Raw genomic sequence first — 20,526 nt, 5'->3', positions numbered from 1 at the left:
TCCTATCAAAATTCCGTGGAGTTCTTAGATTGGGGTTTAGATGAGTACCTTTTCATAGAAGAAATAGATAATTAATGTCATCTTTCATTAAACTGGGCAGATTTGTTATGTACCTTGTCTTCATTACAAGAGCCAGTGAAATGTAACTGAAGAAGAGCAAATATGGGAGAACTTGCATCTAAGCATATAGTTTTATTGAACTAATTCAAGATGGGAGTTCTGGTATGGGTAAGAACTGATTGTAGCCAATTTAGAATTGATTGAGTTCTAAAAGTAAGCTCCATTTCCTGCACCAACTAGATGTCCTAAGGGGGAAAAGAGGAAAGTTTGTTAAACTGAAAAACTGGTGTGTCTTGGTGCATGTTAGATGAGACCATTGTGCTAAGTTTCAAGAGTTTAGCTGGCTCTTTGGCAAGCAGTTGTGTTTTGTACAAATCTTCAGCTCAATTTTGTTGTCATATGGCAACTTTCTTGCAGACTGACAGCTTCAATTTTAGAAAGCAAATGTAAAATACTGCCATAAGGGTCAGGAAATCACAATGTGATGGCTTAAAAAGAAGCATAATTGGATGGGGAAGGTATTGGTCAACTGGATGCTGACTATAAAACCTGTTATACTTCAGTTTCAGGGCAACTATTGATTAATTCTTCTAAGTACCAGCCAATTGTCTGTTGAAGGTTTTATATATTTGGAGTTGCAAGATTCATCAGAGCATATTTGATTTCTCACTCTTAAGTTAGCTTAGTAATTGAAAACAGTGCCTTTTAAGCATGAAAAGTTGACAAGATATTTATTTTTCTAAAACATGGAAAACTGAAGTTGCATATCCTCTTTAACTGTTCTGTTGTATTATATACCCTGAAAAGTTTTGCCTTTAAAAATCTTCAGAATGAAATGAGGCACTCATCATGATATTTGTTTGCTTTAGTCCCTGTAAATAGTCTGTTACATGTAGAGTTTGTTCATTACCTATTCAATGCAGGTAGACAAAATTTGATGTACCAGATTTTTTTACATATACATGTTTTCCCTGTCTTATCCTGTAGCTTACCTTGGTAGAGAAGAAGTGTGTGCCTTTCTGTGAAGCTCAGTAGTTTCTTTTCAGTGATGATAACTATGGGAATGTTTGTACTTTTGTTAATATTTGGGTTATTTTAATTTTTTTCCCCCTCAACAGTAACCTGGAATCCTTCTTGTATGGCCTGCATGCCCTGTTTAAGGGTGACTTCCGTATATCTTCAATTAGAGATGAATGGATCTTTGCTGACATGGAGTTACTGAGGAAAGTTGTGGTTCCTGGAATACGGATGTCACTGAAGCTACATCAAGTGAGAGATTACACAGAAAGATGTGTCCAGTTTTTTTCTGTGCATTTGTTCTTTTAAAAATTAGTGGCTGGGAAAAAGGAAAAAGAGGATGAGAATAAAAAGATTGTGATAGAAATTGACAAGTGAAAATGAGGGAGTATCATGTCTTGTCCTTTGATTTATTTCAGCTTTTGTGAGAGGTGATACAGAGGAAAAGGGAATGCTGTTTATGCTCAGAGCTTGAAAATTACATTAACTGTAGATCAGAGAGCATGTCAAGCCCTGTTTCATACCTATCTAGAGATTTCCCTTATGGACAGCTTCTCTGATATTTTCCTTCTTTCTTTCCTCCCAACACATATGTAATTGATTTAAAAGGCTATGCATTCAAAGCTGCATAGTCCTCTCCTCCAGTGGGAGTTGTCTTTCTTGTTCTTTTTACTTTGAAGTGTTGTAATCACAGGTTTCAGGTGAGAATGAGAAGGTTGCTCTTCCATAAGCAGAAATTAGTTTGTCTTTGTAGTAAAGTGTGGGTGAAGACAAACAATCTCAAATTCTGTCCAGTGCATGCATTAACTCAGCAAGTACAAGAAAATATGTACTTAATGATAAGCACCCTGTAAGGGGGGAGAAGTGTTGGTACTCAGGAGAAATAGATTGCTTGAAAATCATAAGTAAACAAATCTTAGTTGCAGTTTAAAAATTATTATTAAAGTTTCTTTTTATGCCTTCATTGCAGTCTGGGCTCCCCCAAAACTAGCAGTGATTGTATTACATGAATGAGTCAAACTCTGAATTTAGGGCAATGTGTGTGTTAGGTGTACATATAGCAAAGTAGAATAATTACCAAATCATTGCTGAAACCAGCAGAAGTACGACTTAAACAACTCTGTTACTGTGCAGAATGGGTTTGATTGAAGTCAGAGAATGAAAAGTAAGAAAAAGCCAGATCAGACTAACAATGAAAAAATAAAAGTTCTGAGCATTATTCTGTTAATCTCTGAAAGATCATTTTATTCACTTGAAATGCATGAACATACCCAGGCTTCAGTCAGTGTGGAAATTTAGCTATTAACCATAATCATTTTTTAACCAGAAAGTAATGTTACCCAATACCAAATTGAACTTGCAATTTCTGTGTTTCTGTTTGACTGGCAGTAATGTAAGTTGTCTTGATAGTACCTGATGCTAAAAAAGTTTGTCATCAAATGTGGACTTTTTAATAGTAAATATTTACTGCTGTTTTCATATAGTACAATCTCAGTGAATAATCACTGCTTTACTTAAGTGTTTTACAGTTGGAAATTTATAAATAAGAGAAGCTAAAACAAAAAGCTTCTGCCGACAGTGTAGATAGATACAAATCTAGTGTAAAATTCACCTAGAAATTTGCTTTAATCAGTGATAGGCAGGTGCTTCCAATGGTTTTGGTTTTAAGTTAAAAAAAAGAAGCAAACAGAATCAATCTGTTATAAGCCATCTTTAACAGTGTTCTGAAGTATGTATCTGATACTTTTGATGGCTAACTTTGTGTAAGGCGCTGATCATTTCAAAAGTTTGAGGTGTGAAATGTTCTATTTTTATATATAGTTACATCTGATATATTAACATACCTTATTGAATATATATTATTGGAAACAGGATCACTTCACTTCTCCAGATGAATATGATGATCCTTCTGTCCTTTATGAAGCTATAACAACTCACGAAGAAAATCTGGTTATAGCACACGAAGGGGACCCTGCTTGGCGGAGCGCAGTTCTTTCCAATTCTCCGTCCCTTCTTGCTCTGCGTCATGTGATGGACGATGGCACCAATGAATATAAAATCATTATGCTCAATAAGCGCTATCTCAGTTTCAGGGTCATTAAGGTAAGCTATATGTACATTTTGCAGTGTGGCAGCAAGTCACACTGTATATTAATAACTACATCGAACTGCTGCCTCAACTGAAATCTTCACTGTTTTGTTATTAGTTGGGCTGGTTCTTCTCGTACAGTCCAAGCATTGTATCAGAAAATCAGTTCCTTCTCTCTTAAAATAGGTTCTCATCCCATTCTTAGATTAGTTTATTCTCACTGTTGCAGCCTGTAAAAGAGCTGTATATGATTGCTGGCAGTTCTGCAGTGGAATACTGCACATGCTCACAAAAGCTTTGGTATAACGCAGCAGTCACTACATACTCTCACTGCTTCACTTTCTGACATAGCCTCTCTCCTTGGCTTTTGCAGGTCAATAAGGAGTGTGTACGTGGCCTGTGGGCAGGACAACAGCAGGAGCTTGTCTTCCTGCGCAATCGTAATCCGGAAAGAGGAAGTATCCAAAATGCTAAACAAGCTCTGAGGAACATGATCAACTCCTCTTGTGACCAGCCAATTGGATACCCAATCTATGTCTCACCTTTGACTACTTCCTATTCAGATAGTCATGAACAGCTAAAGGACATTCTTGGGGGAGCCATCAGCTTAGGAAACATCAGAAACTTCATAGTGTCTACATGGCACAGGTGAGCTGAGGAAAGGGCTTTTCATTAGTGATCATGCTCTCATATGCCATTAACTAGTCTTGCACAGACCCAACACAGCATAATTTATAATATTCAGTCACATGAAAATAAATATGTCTTGACTTTTATTTTAGGCACATCAGTAACATATGGCAACTGCTTTGGTACAGGATTAATCTCCAGGGCTGAATAATACACCACAAACTATGTAAATGAGAGCTCAGAGGAAAGAGGACAAAGTCTAGATGCAGGAACTGCAACTTCAGATCTAATGTTAGGTCTGATAATGCAAGACAATGCAAGTTCTGCACTGTGCTTTTCAGTATGATGGCTTTTTCAGTCTATAATACTGTCTTTAGAGAATCAGGACTGTTTGGTAGGGTTCCTGTCTGGCAAATATTTAGCATGAAAGTGCCTATGTTAATGTTTTAGGGCATGCTCATACATAGTTATGCAAGCTTTAGCTGTTGTTCAAAATCTCACAAGTGCTTGTATGTTATATAATACTGGATGTTAGTGCCAGAATAAGTAACTGGAATGATATAATTCCATGTGACCCCTGGGTAATCCAGTACAAACTCCTGCTGTCTATGTTTTGCAGACCATGAGAGCTTTTACTGCACTCCAAAAGCAGCAGTGGCAACTGTGTGGCATTTAAAAATGTGCATCCCAGTTCTTAGTAGTTCCAGGAGCTGGTGCCATGGTCTGAACAGTCCTGTAGCTGTTCTGATGGTTATATTTATCTTAGACATAGCAGAACAGAACATGCTGCTTCACCCAGAGTGCCAAAAAAACTACATTTACCACTGTCTGTGGTGTTTGTCTCTTATTGCCATCAGCTTGTCCAGTTTGATGGAGTAATAGGTGTAAGCATGGCACACAACAGTATTTGAATCCAAGGTTTATGCTTCAGGATTCTGTGTCCTGGGACAAAAAAAAATATTGGAAAGGCATTCTCAGTGTACTTGAGTGTGACAGAAAAGAAAAATAAAAAGTAGAAATTGAAGGGATGAGGATATGTGCTATCGTTTTTGTGTCCATTTGAAGTATGTTAGTGTAAACAATGTGATGAAAAAACTGTGTGGTTATGTATACTGAAAAATGGTGGCTAACCTACTGTTTGAATGTTCAGTATGTGCTTTAAGCAATTGTGAGTGCATTACTGAAGATAACAGAAACCAAATATATTAAAAATCCAGCAAACATTCTTTCCTTGCTAGTCTGTGCATACAAAGATTTTTTTTCAGTGTAGCAGTTATACATGACTAGTGTGTTAAGTAGCATAAGTTTTTCTAACTGTTCCAAAACAACCAGGATGTTCTATGAGCATTTGAGTTGGAATTTTATCACTTTTTTGTACTTCACAGGTGGCATAATTTTAAAAAAGCTAATTTATATGAGCATTTGACTTGTCATAAATAAACTGTTGAATAGTTGTCATGAAGAAAATTGCAATCTCTTAGAAAGCAGTGTTTATATTTGCAAAGCATATTCTGAGAAAATATAGTTAAGTATTAACTGATTTTAGTAAGTGCTGTCATGAGACATTTATTAGAGTCCTAATGATTAGGAGATGTGCCTTAATGTATCACTTGCATTATGTTTCCAGACTAAGGAAAGGCTGTGGAGCTGGCTGCAATAGTGGTGGAAATATTGAAGATTCAGATGCTGGAGGTGGAGCTTCTTGCACAAGTAACAATGCAACTATCAATGAGTCACAGAGCAGCATGTCACAAGGAGGAGGGACTGCAACTACAGGGCAGGGACCTGGAGCAGTACAGCACCCTCCTGTTGCATCTCATCCCACAACTTTTCCTGCAGCTCATCCACCAACTCATCCCTCCACTCTGGGTAAAGTTAAAACATAGAAACACTTCATACAAGTTTAGTCCTATAGCCAGAACAGTCCTTTCAGCTCCCTGGCCTAAATTAAAAGAAAAAGCAAACAAAAATGATGTAATTTTATGCTGTGTTAAGAGCTGCTGGATTAATCTCAAACTACAGTAGTATTTTATGCAATACAAGGTTCCCAAACAGATATGATAAATAAGGGTGTAGTTGTACTGACAAAATAGATTAAATAACTTTTTCTAAAAGGTTTCTACAGACTGGATCTTTTAGTTAGTTGTTTTTAAATGCTGAACTCATAATTTTTTGGGAATTATTTCTTATTTATACAGTGAAACAAGTTCTCTTATTTGCACAGTATTCTAGCTAGATCCATCCAATTGTCCATAGTGATCTGTATGTAAGGAGGTGACAAACACTAAAGCTGAGAAAAAGTCTTTCAAACATTGCCTTTACTCACAAAGAAAATATAGATGTATGTAGCTGAATGAACATAATTAGATCTATCAGCTGAGGAGAGCAATCCGCAAATAATTAGTACAGGAAACGCAATTACACCAATGCTCATGAACTGCAATTTCTGTTTTTGACTTTAAGTGTATTAAATTTGAATTTGTTTTAAAATAGCTCTTGTTTTAACAAATTTTCTGACCCAAACTTTGAATGTGTAATAAAGCATATTGAGAAAAAATAGTCAGTATTTTGACCATGGGCATCTGTAACTCTCTTACTGCCTTAAATATGGTAAACTGAAGTGCAAATATTAAGGAAGAAATTCTTAAAGCAGAAAGTGGAAGACTTAAGCTTTTTTCAAGGTATTTGTCTGATAGGGAATATGAATTGAACAGAATATGAAATTCTGAGATAAGATGAATGGAAAGTATTGAAATGTTCTGCTATGTGAGATGCAGCAAAGATCTTTTGCAACACATCTGTTTCTGATGATGTTGGTTAGACCGATCAGTTTTGTATATCTGTACACAAGAACATTTGTGTGTTAGCAGTCTAATGTGCATGGGAGGCTTTATCAAACTTTCCTGATTCTGTATCTTTTACTTTTAGGCACCAGTCACAGCTCTCACTCTGTGCAGTCCAGCCTTGTCAGACATTCCCCTGCCCGTGCCTCAGTAGCTAGCCATTCATCCTACTGCTACGGCAGCCGTCACTCATCTCTCCGCACATCCACGACAGGCTTTGTGCCTTGCCGGCGCTCTTCCACCAGTCAGATTTCCCTTCGCAACCTCCCTTCATCCATCCAGTCCCGCCTCTCTATGGTGAACCAAATGGAACCTACTGGCCAGACTGGGGTCAGCGTGCAGCATGGACTGCCCTCTTCTAGCAGCTCCAGCCAAAGCATCCCAGCCTGTAAACAGCATGCCCTTGTGGGCTTTCTAGGGACAGAAGGAGGGAGTAATGCAGCTGAAACTCAGTCAGGTGGCAGTGCAAGCCCTGCAAATCAAATGCAAGCCAAAAAGGATGACGTTATTTACAGAATCCAGGTGAATAGTCTAGAAGAACAAGTTAACTTATGTTTCCACGTGCTTTTATTAGTTGTTCCTTTGTATGTGAAATTGCTTAGAAATATGCATTCTGGAATATCTGGTATACAGTTTCTGTGCAGTTATGTTTAGAGAATTAATGTAAAGAAAAGGTTTTCTGGGCAAGCAGCCTTCCTGCATGTTCCTTGTTTATATTTTTTTTATGTTTTGCTGTAGTGCAGCTCTGAGGATGTCAGTGGAACTCAGTTCCATTTCATATTTAGTTTACCTATTATACATTACAGCAGGTAAACCTAAACAGGTTTATTTGCAGGGTAGAAAGCTTTTTTTCTTTGAAGCCAAGTAGATTTTCCACAAAAGTGTAAAAATACTTGCTTTCACTTTCATATGTATTTACTCTTTGGTTATATCCACTTCATGGTTTACTGAACAGCAAACATTTCACTATTGAATAAGTTAATCATGGCAGCCTTACTTGTTTTGTGAAAATCCAGGAAAGTGTATTCCTACTTTCTTAGCTTTTATTAGCCCCACATTCATGTCTTTGGTGTTATATTTTGGGAAACCTCAATAAGTGTATAGAGTAATCCTTGGTAAATTACATCATAGTGTAAAAAGTTAAATTAATTTTTCAGGTCTGTGCTTAGTAGCTTTTGTTTGCAGATAAAGGTCATTTAATGAAGCTGCTTACTAGATCCTCTGTGTGAGGAGGATAAAGTGGATATGTGCCCTTGGATAATGGACTTTATGGAGTTCTCTCTGTCCTTAATTAGGAAGAATTTTTCAGGAGTTTTCTCCTGCTTGCCCTGTGGAAAGGCCAGTTTACTTCAAAACACAGGGTGGGTCTCAACTAACCATGCTAGTAGATAAATACTTCTTCTGCCTAACAGTGAATTCCCCAAGTTTCTAAGGTTTTCTGTGAGAATATAACAGCTCATCATTACTTAACTTTTCCCTGCTACTAGACTTTGTGCTGCCAATGCTTTTGTTGTGCCAGCTCCCCAATCCTGCCGTGAGTTAGTATAACTTAAAGAAGTGGAAAAGGTAACTAGAGCTGTTGCTTCAATAAACTGGCATATTGTCAGCTGTATCTGAAACCACAGAATCATTTCCAAATTCAATGCTGTTTGAGCTGGGAGAGCCTGGAGCTCAAGTTTCCGACCTTGAAATTGATCAGAAATCAGTTTCAGTGGATTAAAGTTAGTTATCTGGAATTATGCTGAAGGTTACAGTTTATCTGTTTCTTTTAAATTTTGGCTGAACTAACAGTCAAAACTCAATTCCTACTTATAGTTAATGGATCCCAGTCAAGTACTGGAAGGGATCAACGTGTCAAAAAGGAAAGAGCTGCAGTGGCCAGATGAGGTGATACGGCTAAAAGCTGGAAGAAACAGCTGGAAAGACTGGAGTCCTCAGGAAGGCATGGAAGGCCATGTAAGTTTTGCTGGGAAGTTGACAAGCTAAAGGCAGTGTCTTGATTTTGTGACAGTCTGCCTATATGTCAATGTAAAGATCGATGTGGTAGGTAAATTAGATCAGTGGCTATCCTCAAAGTCACTGTTGCTGGAAGAGCAGGTCTAGAATCCAAATTTGAGGCAGAGAACTTTTTCTGCAACTCTGTGCAAAAGATGCAGGATGATGTTTCAAATGTTGTCAGTCACCACTCCTTCCTTGCCTTCTCTCAGCTTGTCATAATCTCTCAGGCATTGCTCTCATTCATTCAACATTCATTTTCCTTTCTTTAAACTGTCAATCCCTGAACACACAAAGATCAATTTACTAACAATTCTTAATTGAAAGATTAACAGTATTTGGTTTTAAATTATTCATGGAATTCATGTCCACTCTTAGGACAACAGGATTATGATGCAGGTAACACCTGTGAGTAGAATGCTGTTTTAAGCATTCTCAGTTACATTGGGTTTAGACATACTGTTGCAGATAAAGAATGTCATAAAGATAGTGAATGTAAAGGGTTATATTGGAAAATGACCTCTTGCCTGATATCACAACAATTTTTTTCAGGAGTTTGAGAGTGTATTTTGTGAATTGCAGCATGCTGATACGGACAGTGATTGATGCTATAGAAAGATTAAAACAAGAGGATTTAAAGGTCAGAGTAAGCTGTTCTGAATGCTTTTCATCTATTTTTGATACAGCATTTAGGCAGGTTTTTTTAGAAGAGCATCTTTTAACCTAACAAGAAAGGGGGGAAAGCACCAGATTATCCTGTGTGTGATTAGGTGGAAAGGATTTAACTTGATGACATAGTTTCCACTGCCTGCTTCAGCTGCCGGTGGTTAAACATACAAGTATCAGTAAAGCTCTTAGAACAGTCTTCCCTTTCTGATCCTGTGGCTGGGGTCCTTTCTGCAGATAGGCAGAAATTATTCTTACCTGCTGAGTTTGCTGCTCATTAAGCAGTTTACCTTATGTCTGCTCTCAGTATGAAGTTCAGCACTCAGTAGTTTAAAACTTTGCTGCTACATAGAAAAAAACGTTTTTCTAACTTAGCTTTATATCTTGCTAAGTGTGCAGTGTAAGTTATATGTAAGGCAGAAAGACATTATAAGGTTTCCTCAAGGAAATTACATTTAGCAGTCCTCTTTGAAATGTAGATACTTTTTCAGGTTTGGAGAGGATATGTCCAGCATTATCTTTCTATGATGCATGATACTGGTGTGTATCCTCCAAGAGATTCTTACCACCTCTTGACTACCTAGTGACAACATTTTGCATGTATCAAATAAATGCCAGTCATGATAGAAGAGATGGTAAAACTGAGTGTAGCAATATGGCATTGATGAGTTTTAATATGTACAACTTTCTACATATACACAATTTTTAAGGAGCTATGATATTGACACCTGTAGCTATCTCAAAGGCACCAGTGCTATATTGGACAACAAGGATGTAGTATTTGGGACTTCATTGGAAAACTTTTTACTGTGTCTGGGGACAGGATATTCCTGGTCTCGTTCCATACAGCTGTATAAAAATTATATGGACACATTTGAAGTCAGACTTGAACAGACACTTAAATATCACACTGTTGCATCAAAGAGGAACTAAAGATGCCTTGCTTCCCTGGCTGAAATGCTCTCCCTGTATCTCTGCAGCATAGATCTCATGCAATGGACAAAGCTAAATGTCCTTTACCTTGTATAAAGAGAAATTGTCAGCTGTGTATAATGAAGATTGAGTCTCTCGGATTTGGTCTTGGAAGATTGTAGTTTTGTCATTTTTTTTCCCCCTTTATTTCTTTAGGATTCTTGAAAACTTTAATTTTTACAAATTCCACAGCAGTAGTTTTACTTGCTTTGTAAAACTTACATTGCCTTGAATTAAGGGTTGTTTTCCCACAGTTGGAAAATTTGAGATAATTCTGTTTCTATGAAGCTGATGGTGCTTATACCCATGTTAACGGAGCATCTTTATGGCTCCTGTGGGACACCCAGAAGTTGAGTGTGTTTTTAAAGAGGCAGATGAACAGAGACATACTAGGTATAAAAAAGGGACCTTCTGGCAGTCAATATCAGGCAGGATCCTTGGAAGTAGCAGATCAAACTACTTAAATTCTGTAGATCAAGAGAGTATGGTACAATAATTTGTAGCACTGTTTCTGAACCCCTTCTTCTTTGTGATATTTTTAATTTAAAATTGTATTTGAATAACTTGATTTAGAAGATCAACCTTGAATTCACAGTGCATAGGTAGCAAAATCAGGGCAAGAACTTTTACTTGCAAGAGACAGTAGTTTACACCTGACTCCTGGTAAACTGCAGCTCTGTGCTGCACTACACTGAGGTATTTATCTGCAGTTTTTTCAGTTGCTACTCACTTTGGATGAACTGTTTGCTTCTGATTTGGGTCAAATTGTTTTTTCCTACTCAAATGTAAATCAGAATGGCTGCTCTCATGGTTGTAGAAGACCTAAATGTGATTTTAAGCTGCAGATCTTCAGCAAGACTTCAACACGCAGTTTATCTGTGGGTATGCTGTCACTGAAAAATGAGCAGCTAAATCAGTGTAGCACCTGTGTTTTTGCTCCTTTGAGTTATCAGCTACAACTTTGATATGGCAGCTCTCCATGGAGCTTACATTTTATTATACTTTGTTGTTTTTTTTTATCCAGGTGATTCACCGCTGGGTGCCTTGCAGCAGAGATCCAAGTAGTCGGTCACATATAGATAAAACCATCCTGCTGGTTCAAATTGAAGATAAATATGTTGCTGTTGTTGAAACTGGAGTCCTTGAACTTGGGGCTGAAGTCTAAATCTCTTTGAGACTGAAACTTCCCCTTCTCCAATGGTTCAGAAGAGAGAAGGGTCCAGAAGAAGCAGCTCCCAGGACACGAAACTTTGGTCCGGTTGTAGGAAAGGACTTGAAACACAGATTTGTCTAAGTCCCTTTCCCCAAATAAACAAGTGTAAGAAATTTTTTTAAGTTGTTAGCTGCTGAAGAAACACTTGCATGAAGGATAGATTTGTTGAGACATATCTTTTGTTTATAAATTTTGTTATGCATTGCGTAATGCTTTAAATCAACAAACTTTTCAGTTCTAAGATCAGAGCACCTCATATTTTTCTAATTGTTTTGCCAAAAATTGCCATGTCTTGTCACAGAGTGTGTGGAATTCATCCACCTTATTTTAATGAAATTGACTACAAACCTTCAGTTTGGTGAAACAGTGTAAGGGTTTCAGGTGTGGCAAGAAGAGACTGAACAGATGTATAGATTCTTATTCCTTATGAGCTAAACATTAATGAGAACTGCACTAATTTTTTTACAGCAATGCACTAAAAAACAACCCTGAGATTGCTGAGAACATTTATTTATATATATAAATATAAGTATATAAAATACCATTATTTAAATTGCCTTTGGGATTAATCCCCTCCCTCTCCATATACATGTTGATGGTAAGGGCTGTGCCATGGGTTTGGTTCTGTGTTCTGTATTTCGTACAAGTGCATTTGCTGCATCCTCTTCACAATAAATGGTAAAGTAACAAATGTGTAGAAAAGCACCTGAGTATCCCTGTACTACATCAGACTTTATTGTGGTGGCAGTGGTACCTCAAGCCTGTACAACACATCTAGCTTTAAAGTGGGCCCCAATATGACTTTCCATCTGTCTTCCCTTCACTAGCCATGGCTACTTTGCTTCTTTACGCCCAGAGCTGGCTGTGTTGTTTCATTGGCTCTTCTCTGGCAAACAGTGGTTTTAGTTTTGTAGTGGGAGGTGCAGGTCCATGGTTATTTCACAGATGCTTGAAGGTTATTTTATTCTATCCAATTTTAGAAGAAGAAACAGCAAAAACTCCCCAAACAAAATGAAAAAAGAACCCAACAAAACTTGACTTCTGCTTTTAATGATCTTTTATAGAAGGCACAGCCCTAAACTTGTATCACTTTTACCACCTTGCCTTTTCTTTCCCTTTAGTCTTCATTCTTTTCTATGACTTGAATTTTATTTTCTGTGATTATATATTCTATGTAAGTGTAATTTGAGTATTTATAACTGTGAAGTTGAATTATTCATGTGTTACATATCCTAGGTTTTATTGTATTTTTTTAAAAGTGTGTATTCAGGGAAACAAGTAACTCAGAACTATCATGGGAGTGTGAGAGGGAAACTGGTTTGTTCTTGACTTGCAGTTCCTATGACTCACTTTTCTTAATCAGTAAGAAAGAAACGTACCTGTTGTGATTGTTTCCTGTTTCTGACCTGTAATTATATAGGACTCTGTGAGGAATTTGCATACAGTTCTAGCTTTTGGGAGCAGCCATCTTTTTCCCAGTCACCTCCACTTCTTTCTATGTGTCGTAACTAGGAGAGACTTCTGATATACCACAGAGGTTATTATAATTAGTTCTCTAACATCAGAGAAACTTTGTCCATTATGTACCTAATGTAAGAGTGAAATTACATGGGATAAGAAAAAAGAAACTGCTACCTAAGAAACACTGGTATTCCAGCTCAAGTCACTGTATGCCATCTAGCCATGCAAGGGTAAGTCTGTGTGCCTGGTATCTACTCAATTCCAGTTACTGTTTCCAGTGAATGATACTGGGACCTTGCTTGCATCATAGACTATGCAAACTCATCCTTGAAATGCTGTGCATCTTAAAAGTTGCATATTAGTTTTCACTTTATTCATACATGGTCCCATTTAATCATGGTAAAAATGCACAGATCTGCTACCCTTGAAATTATGTGGAACAGCAAACTTATTTATCATAGATATCACATTATAGAGTAGTTGAATTAATCTTCTGCGTATGTCAAAATGTAGTACAGTAGATGAAACTTCTGTAGCAGTCTGGTAACACTGCTATCAGGAATGACAAAAATGTGTAAGTTTTGAATTGAAGGCCTTCTAGTGAAGGTTTTAGTCTATGTCCTTCCTTTCAGGTAGATACTTCTAATTAATACCTTTAATTAATTAGCCTTCCAGGTTTTCTGTATCATTAAGGACATTGCTTCATTTAAAAGGCAGAAGTTTGTTTGAAAATAAGGTCCTCTTTGATGTTAGTTGCACAGCGTTGTTTCTTTTTCCCTTGGACTGAAGCCTTGAGGTAAACAAATGACTGAAAACTAAAATATTTAGGTTAAGTTTTTTTGCTTTGTTTGTTTTTTTTAAAGCTGTCTGAAACAACTTTCTGTATGTTAACCTTGACTGAACAATCTCTCACTCTCTTTGGGGCAAGGTAAGGACAATGTCCATTGCTGGTAAAAGACATGATAGGAATTAATGGCTTTTTAATGTGGAAATTTTAGTGCATATGTCTGTCTGCTTGGAATTAGATTGGCAAATAGCAGGTAGGAAGAGACAGACTTTTAAGGGCAAAGAGAATTGATTAATGTTTCTATTTTTTATAAAACATTAAGCTTTTGGTGTGCTGCCTTCAGGAGATGGATTTTAATGTGGACAGCTTTACACTTCCTTTCAGGTACTCAGCTAACATCTGTTGTGAAGCTGTTCACATAATGCTCATACCTGTTCCAGATCTGCTCAACAGAAGCCACCTAGTTGAAATTTCACTCTTCCATAAGGCTTTGAAAAATTAACTCTAAAACTTTTCCTGAACTTAAGATTCATATGATTGTGTGTTGGTTTGTACAGAGTTTGTCTTTGGTTTCCAGTGTGCAAGTGACAAAAATGTTTTCTTCCAGCTCAGAATCGCACAGAGTTATCTAGGTTGAAAAAGACCTTTTGAAATTATAGAGTTCAACCTGTGACTGAATGCCACTTTGTCAACTACTAGAGCATGGTACGAAGTGCCAGTCTTTTCTTAAATACCTCCAGGGATGGTGACTCTACCATCTCCCTGGGCAGCCCATTCCTATGCCAAATCACTCTTTCTGTGAAGAATTTCTTCCTAATGTCCAGCCTAAACTTCCCTTGGCATAGCTTAAGTCTGGGTCCTCTTGTCCTGGTGCTGGTTACCTGGGAGAAGAGACCAATCCCCACTTGGCTACACCCTCCTTTCAGGGAGTTGTGGAGAGTGATAAGGTTTCCCCTGAACCTCCTCTTTTCCTGGCTGAACAATCCCAGCTCGCTCAGCCTCCTCATAGGATTTGTGTTCCAGACCCTTCACCACCCTTGTTGCCCTTTTCTGGATGCATTTGAGGATTTCAATGTCCCTCCTAAATTGGGGGTTTCAAAACAGGACACAGGACTCAAGGTGGGGCCTCACCAGTGCCAAGTACAGGGGGACAATCACTGCCCTGCTCCTGCTGGCTACACAGGCCAGGATGCCATTGGCCTTCTTGGCCATGTGGGCACACTTCCCCACAGGATAGACCTGTCTGTGGAAACCTCCGTTCTAGTTGGAAGTTATTTCATCTTTTGTTTTATTTTCTCTGCCTTTGTCTTGATGCGTAATATTTTTCTGCTGTTGTAAGAATGGAAAAGATGGATATTTTCAAATTAGTCCTGTCCGTCCAAATTGAACCTTACCATAGAGCAGAGTTTTTTTGATCTGTTTAGACTTCCATGAAAACCCTTACAAATGTTTGCTTTTACCCCGTTCCCTTGCACTGTGATATTTTCTTGCCATAAGAACATTCCAGTTAAGTCCTACTGTTGCAGCTTCCAGGTAAATCCCAATCTATTTTCTTTCTCTCAGATTTCTTTGCAGGTGGTATCTATGTATACATATGTAAGGACTTCTCCCTAAAACACTCAGTTGCAGAAAAGGGCTTGAAAACCCCATCAGATAATGTTCATTATTACAAATGGCAACTACATGATGTTTTAAAACCTTTTCCCATTTCACTTCTCTGTGAAAATGTTCTGATTTTTAAAAAAGCCCAAAACCTAGAATTGTGTATGTGACACCACTGATGACTTCTAGACTTCTGTGCTACTTGCAGTGGATGATACTAGTGCTGGATTCTGGGGCCCTCTCTCATGGTCCAGCATGTGTGGAATTTTTCAGAGTTTGGGGAAGATGATGGTGATGATTATTTCTTGAGGTAATTCCATGTTGGCTGAATGTTCCTACAGCCACTTGCCTGGGACATCTGGCATGTTTTTGAGCAGTGACATCAGTTTTCTACTCAAGAGTGCTGTTATCACCAGTCGTTCCTCATCCCATAGTCTTAATGCCTTTGGGAACTGAAGAACTCTTTGAGAAGCCTTCATGACTGGTGAGGTGACAGATGAAGACTTGTGGCACAAGTCCATGCCTTTGGCCCTTTGACAAGAGGCCATAAAGCTTTGTCTGGATTTGGACAAGGGGAGGGGGGGTGGAAGAAATGCTTTATGATGGATCCAGCGTTCTCTGATAATGCACACACCACCATGCAACCCAGAAGGATAAATGACAGACACTGCTTTAAAGACCTTTCTCAGTTACAGAACTCTCCATTCACAAAATGGAGCTGGATAAATTGCATTTCTTACCATTAAGAGTAATTCCACTTATATTGGATTTGGGGTTGTACCACCACAGGTTTTATGTACTTAATTTTATTAAGGAATTTTATACCTATTATATAGGCATCTATTCTTTTCTTGTCTGGCTTGCTATTTGATATTCTAATGCAGTACATTCAGTGGCGCTGGACTCTTTCAGAAATTATACTGGTAATTCCTGGTGCCTTAGTAAAACAGTGGGTACATAACACCTTGGTGGAAGGTAAAGCATGTGGCTTGTTTCACCCCAGCATGATATGCATATTTCTAAAAAGGTGATTAAGATGGCTGCCCCAAAAGAATTTGGGAGTATACCTACATCACTTGGTCATGAACATTTGAATATGAGCAATTTTTATGACTTCTGGTATGTACAGTTTGAATAGATAAGCCCACTACACTTAGGCCACAACTTTGAAAGATGGCAATCAAATAGCTGGATATGTAACTTCTTACACAGATACCCCTGAAAGCTTGACAATAGCTGCTGGTTAGGAAATGGAGAGGGGAGTGGAGCATAAATGAGAGGATGGCTTTGGTTTTTAATGGACAATGAAAATATATATTGCCTCTACCAGCAAACGGTTACATTGCCAGGGATAGGGATATATGTACCTGCGTGTCTGTGAGTGTGTATGTGTCTGCGTGTGTTATTGGAAACAGCCTGTAAATATTGTAGCTGTTTAAAATGGAAAAGGCAGAGAGTTTTTTTGCAACATGTTGCAGCAAAAGGACAGTATTGACAGTGGAGAAACACTGAGAAATAAAAAACCTTTTTTCACTTGTTGTCATTTATTGCACGATTACATTCTCTTAAAATGTCATTCTCACAAATTCCCTATAAGGACTGTTTCAAGTTTACTCAAATCATGCTTTAAGAAAGGATTGTCTTGTTTAAAAATTCTTTTGTAGCTATGCAAAGAGTAACCTCAACTATTCCTATTGCACTGCCAGCATCCTCCCTGTTTTTGTGCTTTTGCATAAATAAGTGCCACATGCCCTCTCTTCTACAGTTAAAATGTTTTGTCTTTGTTGAAGCATTTTCTCTATCAGTGATTTCCCTTCTCTTGAATGTTTTTCAAAGCCCAGAACATTCTTGTACTGTCTTTGTGCTTAGTAATTTTTCATTTGTCGTACTTTGCTGAGAAGTACCTTACCTAGCCTGATTTAATCGGCTATTTCTAATTTTCTGCCATCCTTGATCTAATAGCCAAGTGCAGCATTGGGTGGAGTCCTCATGATGACTGTGCTTACATGAAACACTTTTCGATACAGTGATACTAGTTTAAAGAGACTCGTCTGCTCTCTGTCCATTCTCTCAAATATTTCACTTATATAGAGGCAACATTATCTTGCCCCTTAGAGTTTGAAAAAATTCTAACATAAACAATGATCATTGGACAGCTCTGTGTCTTTAAAGATTTGATGTTTCCTTTGTATAAAACCCAAACAAAATCTGCACCGCTTCTTCTGCTTGCCTGTGACACTTGACCCATAGCTGCTTCAATTTAAGTATGAGAGAGGAGAACACAAATAGACCAAGTGTTCCTAAGCAAAAACAACAACTTTTGATGTTAGCAAATGCATCTCAGTGAAAAGATTTAAAGTTCTGTTACCTGTTGTGTTTTTAAGAAGCAGCTGAGCTTTCAGCTGTCAATATCAAAAAAGGAGGAACAGCACTTCCAGACTGTTTTAGGGGTAGCAAAGGGTGAAATTGTTGCTGTAGTCCACCGTTTCTTGCTGTTGGTGTCAGCCTAAGGCCTGCAACTGGTGAAAATTGGGGAACCAGAGCCCTGGTTAGTGGTCGGAGGCTATTTCTTAGAGCAGTTTGGCCTGAGAGAAATCCAGTTCACTTACTCTAAGACAATGTATCCCTGTGAGCCAATCTAGGATCCGGGAGCAGTGTTTTTTGCTTCTACAACATGCGCCCAGTCTGAGTAAGCAGAATGTCTATTGCGTGGCTTCCTTGTATTGCCAAAGATGGTCCTCTGTCCCATTTTTAACAGGACTTGCCATGACCCCATAATTCTTGTGTAGAAAGATGATACTTGGATACTGTCACTTCAGAGATCTTGGTTGAATCAGTTTATGTGGATTTTCCTCTGTTTGTGAGACAGTAGTCTGGGTTTCTCTGCGAGCTGCCGCGGCAGAACCCCGTGGCTGGCCGAGCCCGGCGGGTCCCCGAGCGCTGCTCCCGGCTCGGGGCGGCTTCTGCGGGACCGGCCCGGCGGGAAGCGGCCGGCAGGGGGCGCCGCAGCGCGGCGGGGCTCGGCGTGAGGGCGCGGGGCCCGTGCGGGCCGCGAGTGCCCCGGGAGCCGCTCCTCTGCTCCGGCCTCGCCTTGCGGTCGTGCTCCCAGTGATGCCGCCCTAATCCCCACCCTCACGGCAGCATCCAGCTGCTCCTGCTAAACCGAACGGTGAGTCCGCCTGCTGGGCCGCCCCGGGAACCTGCGAGGCCCTGTGTCCTTCCCTCGGCGCAGAAGGGAATGATGGATGAATGAATTTGACTTTGATTTTTTTTTTTTTTCTCTACTATTTCATAATGTCTATTAAGATACCACAAAGAAAGGAGGACACCCACCCACCTAATTATTTTCTTTCACATCAATGATCCTGTGGCCAGGGGAGTAAGAAGAGGGGAATAAATAGCAAGAAAAAGGATGACAAAGATATTGGGGGAAAGATACATGAGGAAAGAGAAAGACTCCTTTTGTCTTTCCAGAAGCTGAAGGAGGCAGAATAGGCAGCCACAATACAATTTTTCAGCCTCTTTCTAGTAATCCCCCTATGCCAAAGTGAACCAGAGGTGAGCTTCTCAAAAGTACAAATTAATTTTGAATGTAATTCTGATTTAGCAGACATCAGTCTTAGAAACTGCTAAAAAAAAATACGTAATGGGCACTGTTCTTTCACTCAGTATACTGTATATATTATAGTGCATTGTCACACTCAGGTAAAATTGCAAATTAAACCTCAGTTAAAGGGCACACTGTTCTTGGCCCTTTGTGATGCTGGGAATGAAATTACTGCTGTTTCCACTTGTGGTTCTTAGGAATGCATGTCTAACTCCTGCAACCCAAATAAGTATCCATATTGCAACTGCAGTAGGAATGTCAGATGATGAGGATCTGTGTAGCCTCTCCTGGTTGTTTGGACCCCACATCCGTTCTGCTGTGGCAGGCATTACAGGATGGCTCAGAGCAATGTACCATGACTTTGCACAGAGTTCAGTATCTTTTTTTACTTCAGCTGTGGAAGGAAAGTCTTGGGACCTGGGCAGTTGTGAAGCTCTACTGTGAGCTTACCTGTGCTGTCGGATGCAGGTGCTAGAAAAGACAGGTAGGAGATGTTGCCAGGAAGTCAGTGCTGTCTTTGTAGAAAACAATTTTTACTTTGCTAGCGGAGCACATTTTACATATCCCAGCAGTGGCTGACAGGGACAGAGAGACCTTAGCAATGTTCCCCAGCAACAGGAACTGTTCCAGCCCTCCTCCTTTTTCACTGTGGGAGTATCAGAGGTTTGGAACAGACCAGCTCCCCCTCTCCTGCACTGTCATTGCTGTGGTACATTAGCTTTTTCTCTCTTGTACCGTTTGTGTTTACCAGCACCCAGAGCAGTCAGCCCTCTGTTCTCCCTGACTTCCTCTGAGGGAGAAAGCCAGTGCCCTTTGCATCATCTGTCCTTGCTGGCACATTTGCAAGTTCTGCCCGTCACTCAGAGGTGTGGAAAGCAAAACCGGTAGCAGCTCGTCCCTCTGCAGGCAACAAGACAGCAGCTGTCTCTGGAGGAAGCAGTGCTCAGATATATTCAGGGCAATTATATAGCACAGCTTCACGCTTCTTGTCATTCTTGTTGTTTGCTGCTAATGGAGAGTTTTGGTCCATCAGTGTTCTGTACATCTGCAGCGAGACTGGGCTTGTTTCCTCCCCTAGAGCTGCAAAGGCCTCCCTCCCAAGCTCTCTTTCCCAGCCATGGTAGAGCCTGGAGCTTCAATTTCTTACCTTCTCAGGATCTTTCCTATGAATAACAAGATAACCTCCTTGCTGCACTCTGGTTTATAGTGCTCTTCACTTACCTTTGCCTAAGGCTTGTAAACCTCTGGGTGGTAGTTTCTTGCAGCAATCTTGTCTTTTCTCACTGAATCTATGAAAATGATCCCTGAAAATAATTCTTGACTGTGGCCTGGGTGATCTGCTTTCCTGCTACCTTACATGAGTTTAAAAAAAAATATAGGGCTGTACTTGGAAAATGCCTTGTACTTCAAAGTGGGTTAGTTGCTGTCAGAGAAGTACCTGGGTTAGGTACAGCTCACTGCCATCCAGAGAGCCTGCTGCTGTCCCACCCCACAGCTGCACGTGCTTTATCCACCTCCCCCCGGACCCCTCTGCTTTGTCCTGCCCACCACCACACTTGACCACAGTGCCTGCTAGCCCATCTG

The 20,526-nt window shown here is 39.4% G+C and overlaps 1 protein-coding gene across 10 annotated transcripts in view; it reads left to right on the top strand.

The window, feature by feature from the left end:
- PCNX1 (pecanex 1) overlaps positions 1–16,868 on the top strand; it is an 86,615-nt gene extending 69,747 nt beyond the window's left edge. For all 10 annotated transcript variants that reach the window (XM_056492240.1, XM_056492239.1, XM_056492235.1 and 7 more), the window contains 7 exons: positions 1,179–1,329; positions 2,950–3,180; positions 3,540–3,814; positions 5,424–5,665; positions 6,725–7,161; positions 8,455–8,595; positions 11,297–16,868. In XM_056492240.1, the coding sequence (XP_056348215.1) occupies positions 1,179–1,329; positions 2,950–3,180; positions 3,540–3,814; positions 5,424–5,665; positions 6,725–7,161; positions 8,455–8,595; positions 11,297–11,437 (1,618 nt within the window). In that variant the 3' untranslated portion in view covers positions 11,438–16,868. The remainder of the gene's footprint in view (positions 1–1,178; positions 1,330–2,949; positions 3,181–3,539; positions 3,815–5,423; positions 5,666–6,724; positions 7,162–8,454; positions 8,596–11,296) is intronic.
- Positions 16,869–20,526: the final 3,658 nt, after the last annotated feature.

Source organism: Oenanthe melanoleuca, chromosome 5 (assembly GCF_029582105.1).
Source record: "Oenanthe melanoleuca isolate GR-GAL-2019-014 chromosome 5, OMel1.0, whole genome shotgun sequence".
NCBI lineage: Eukaryota > Metazoa > Chordata > Aves > Passeriformes > Muscicapidae > Oenanthe > Oenanthe melanoleuca.
This window is presented reverse-complemented; position numbering and strand designations above follow the sequence as displayed.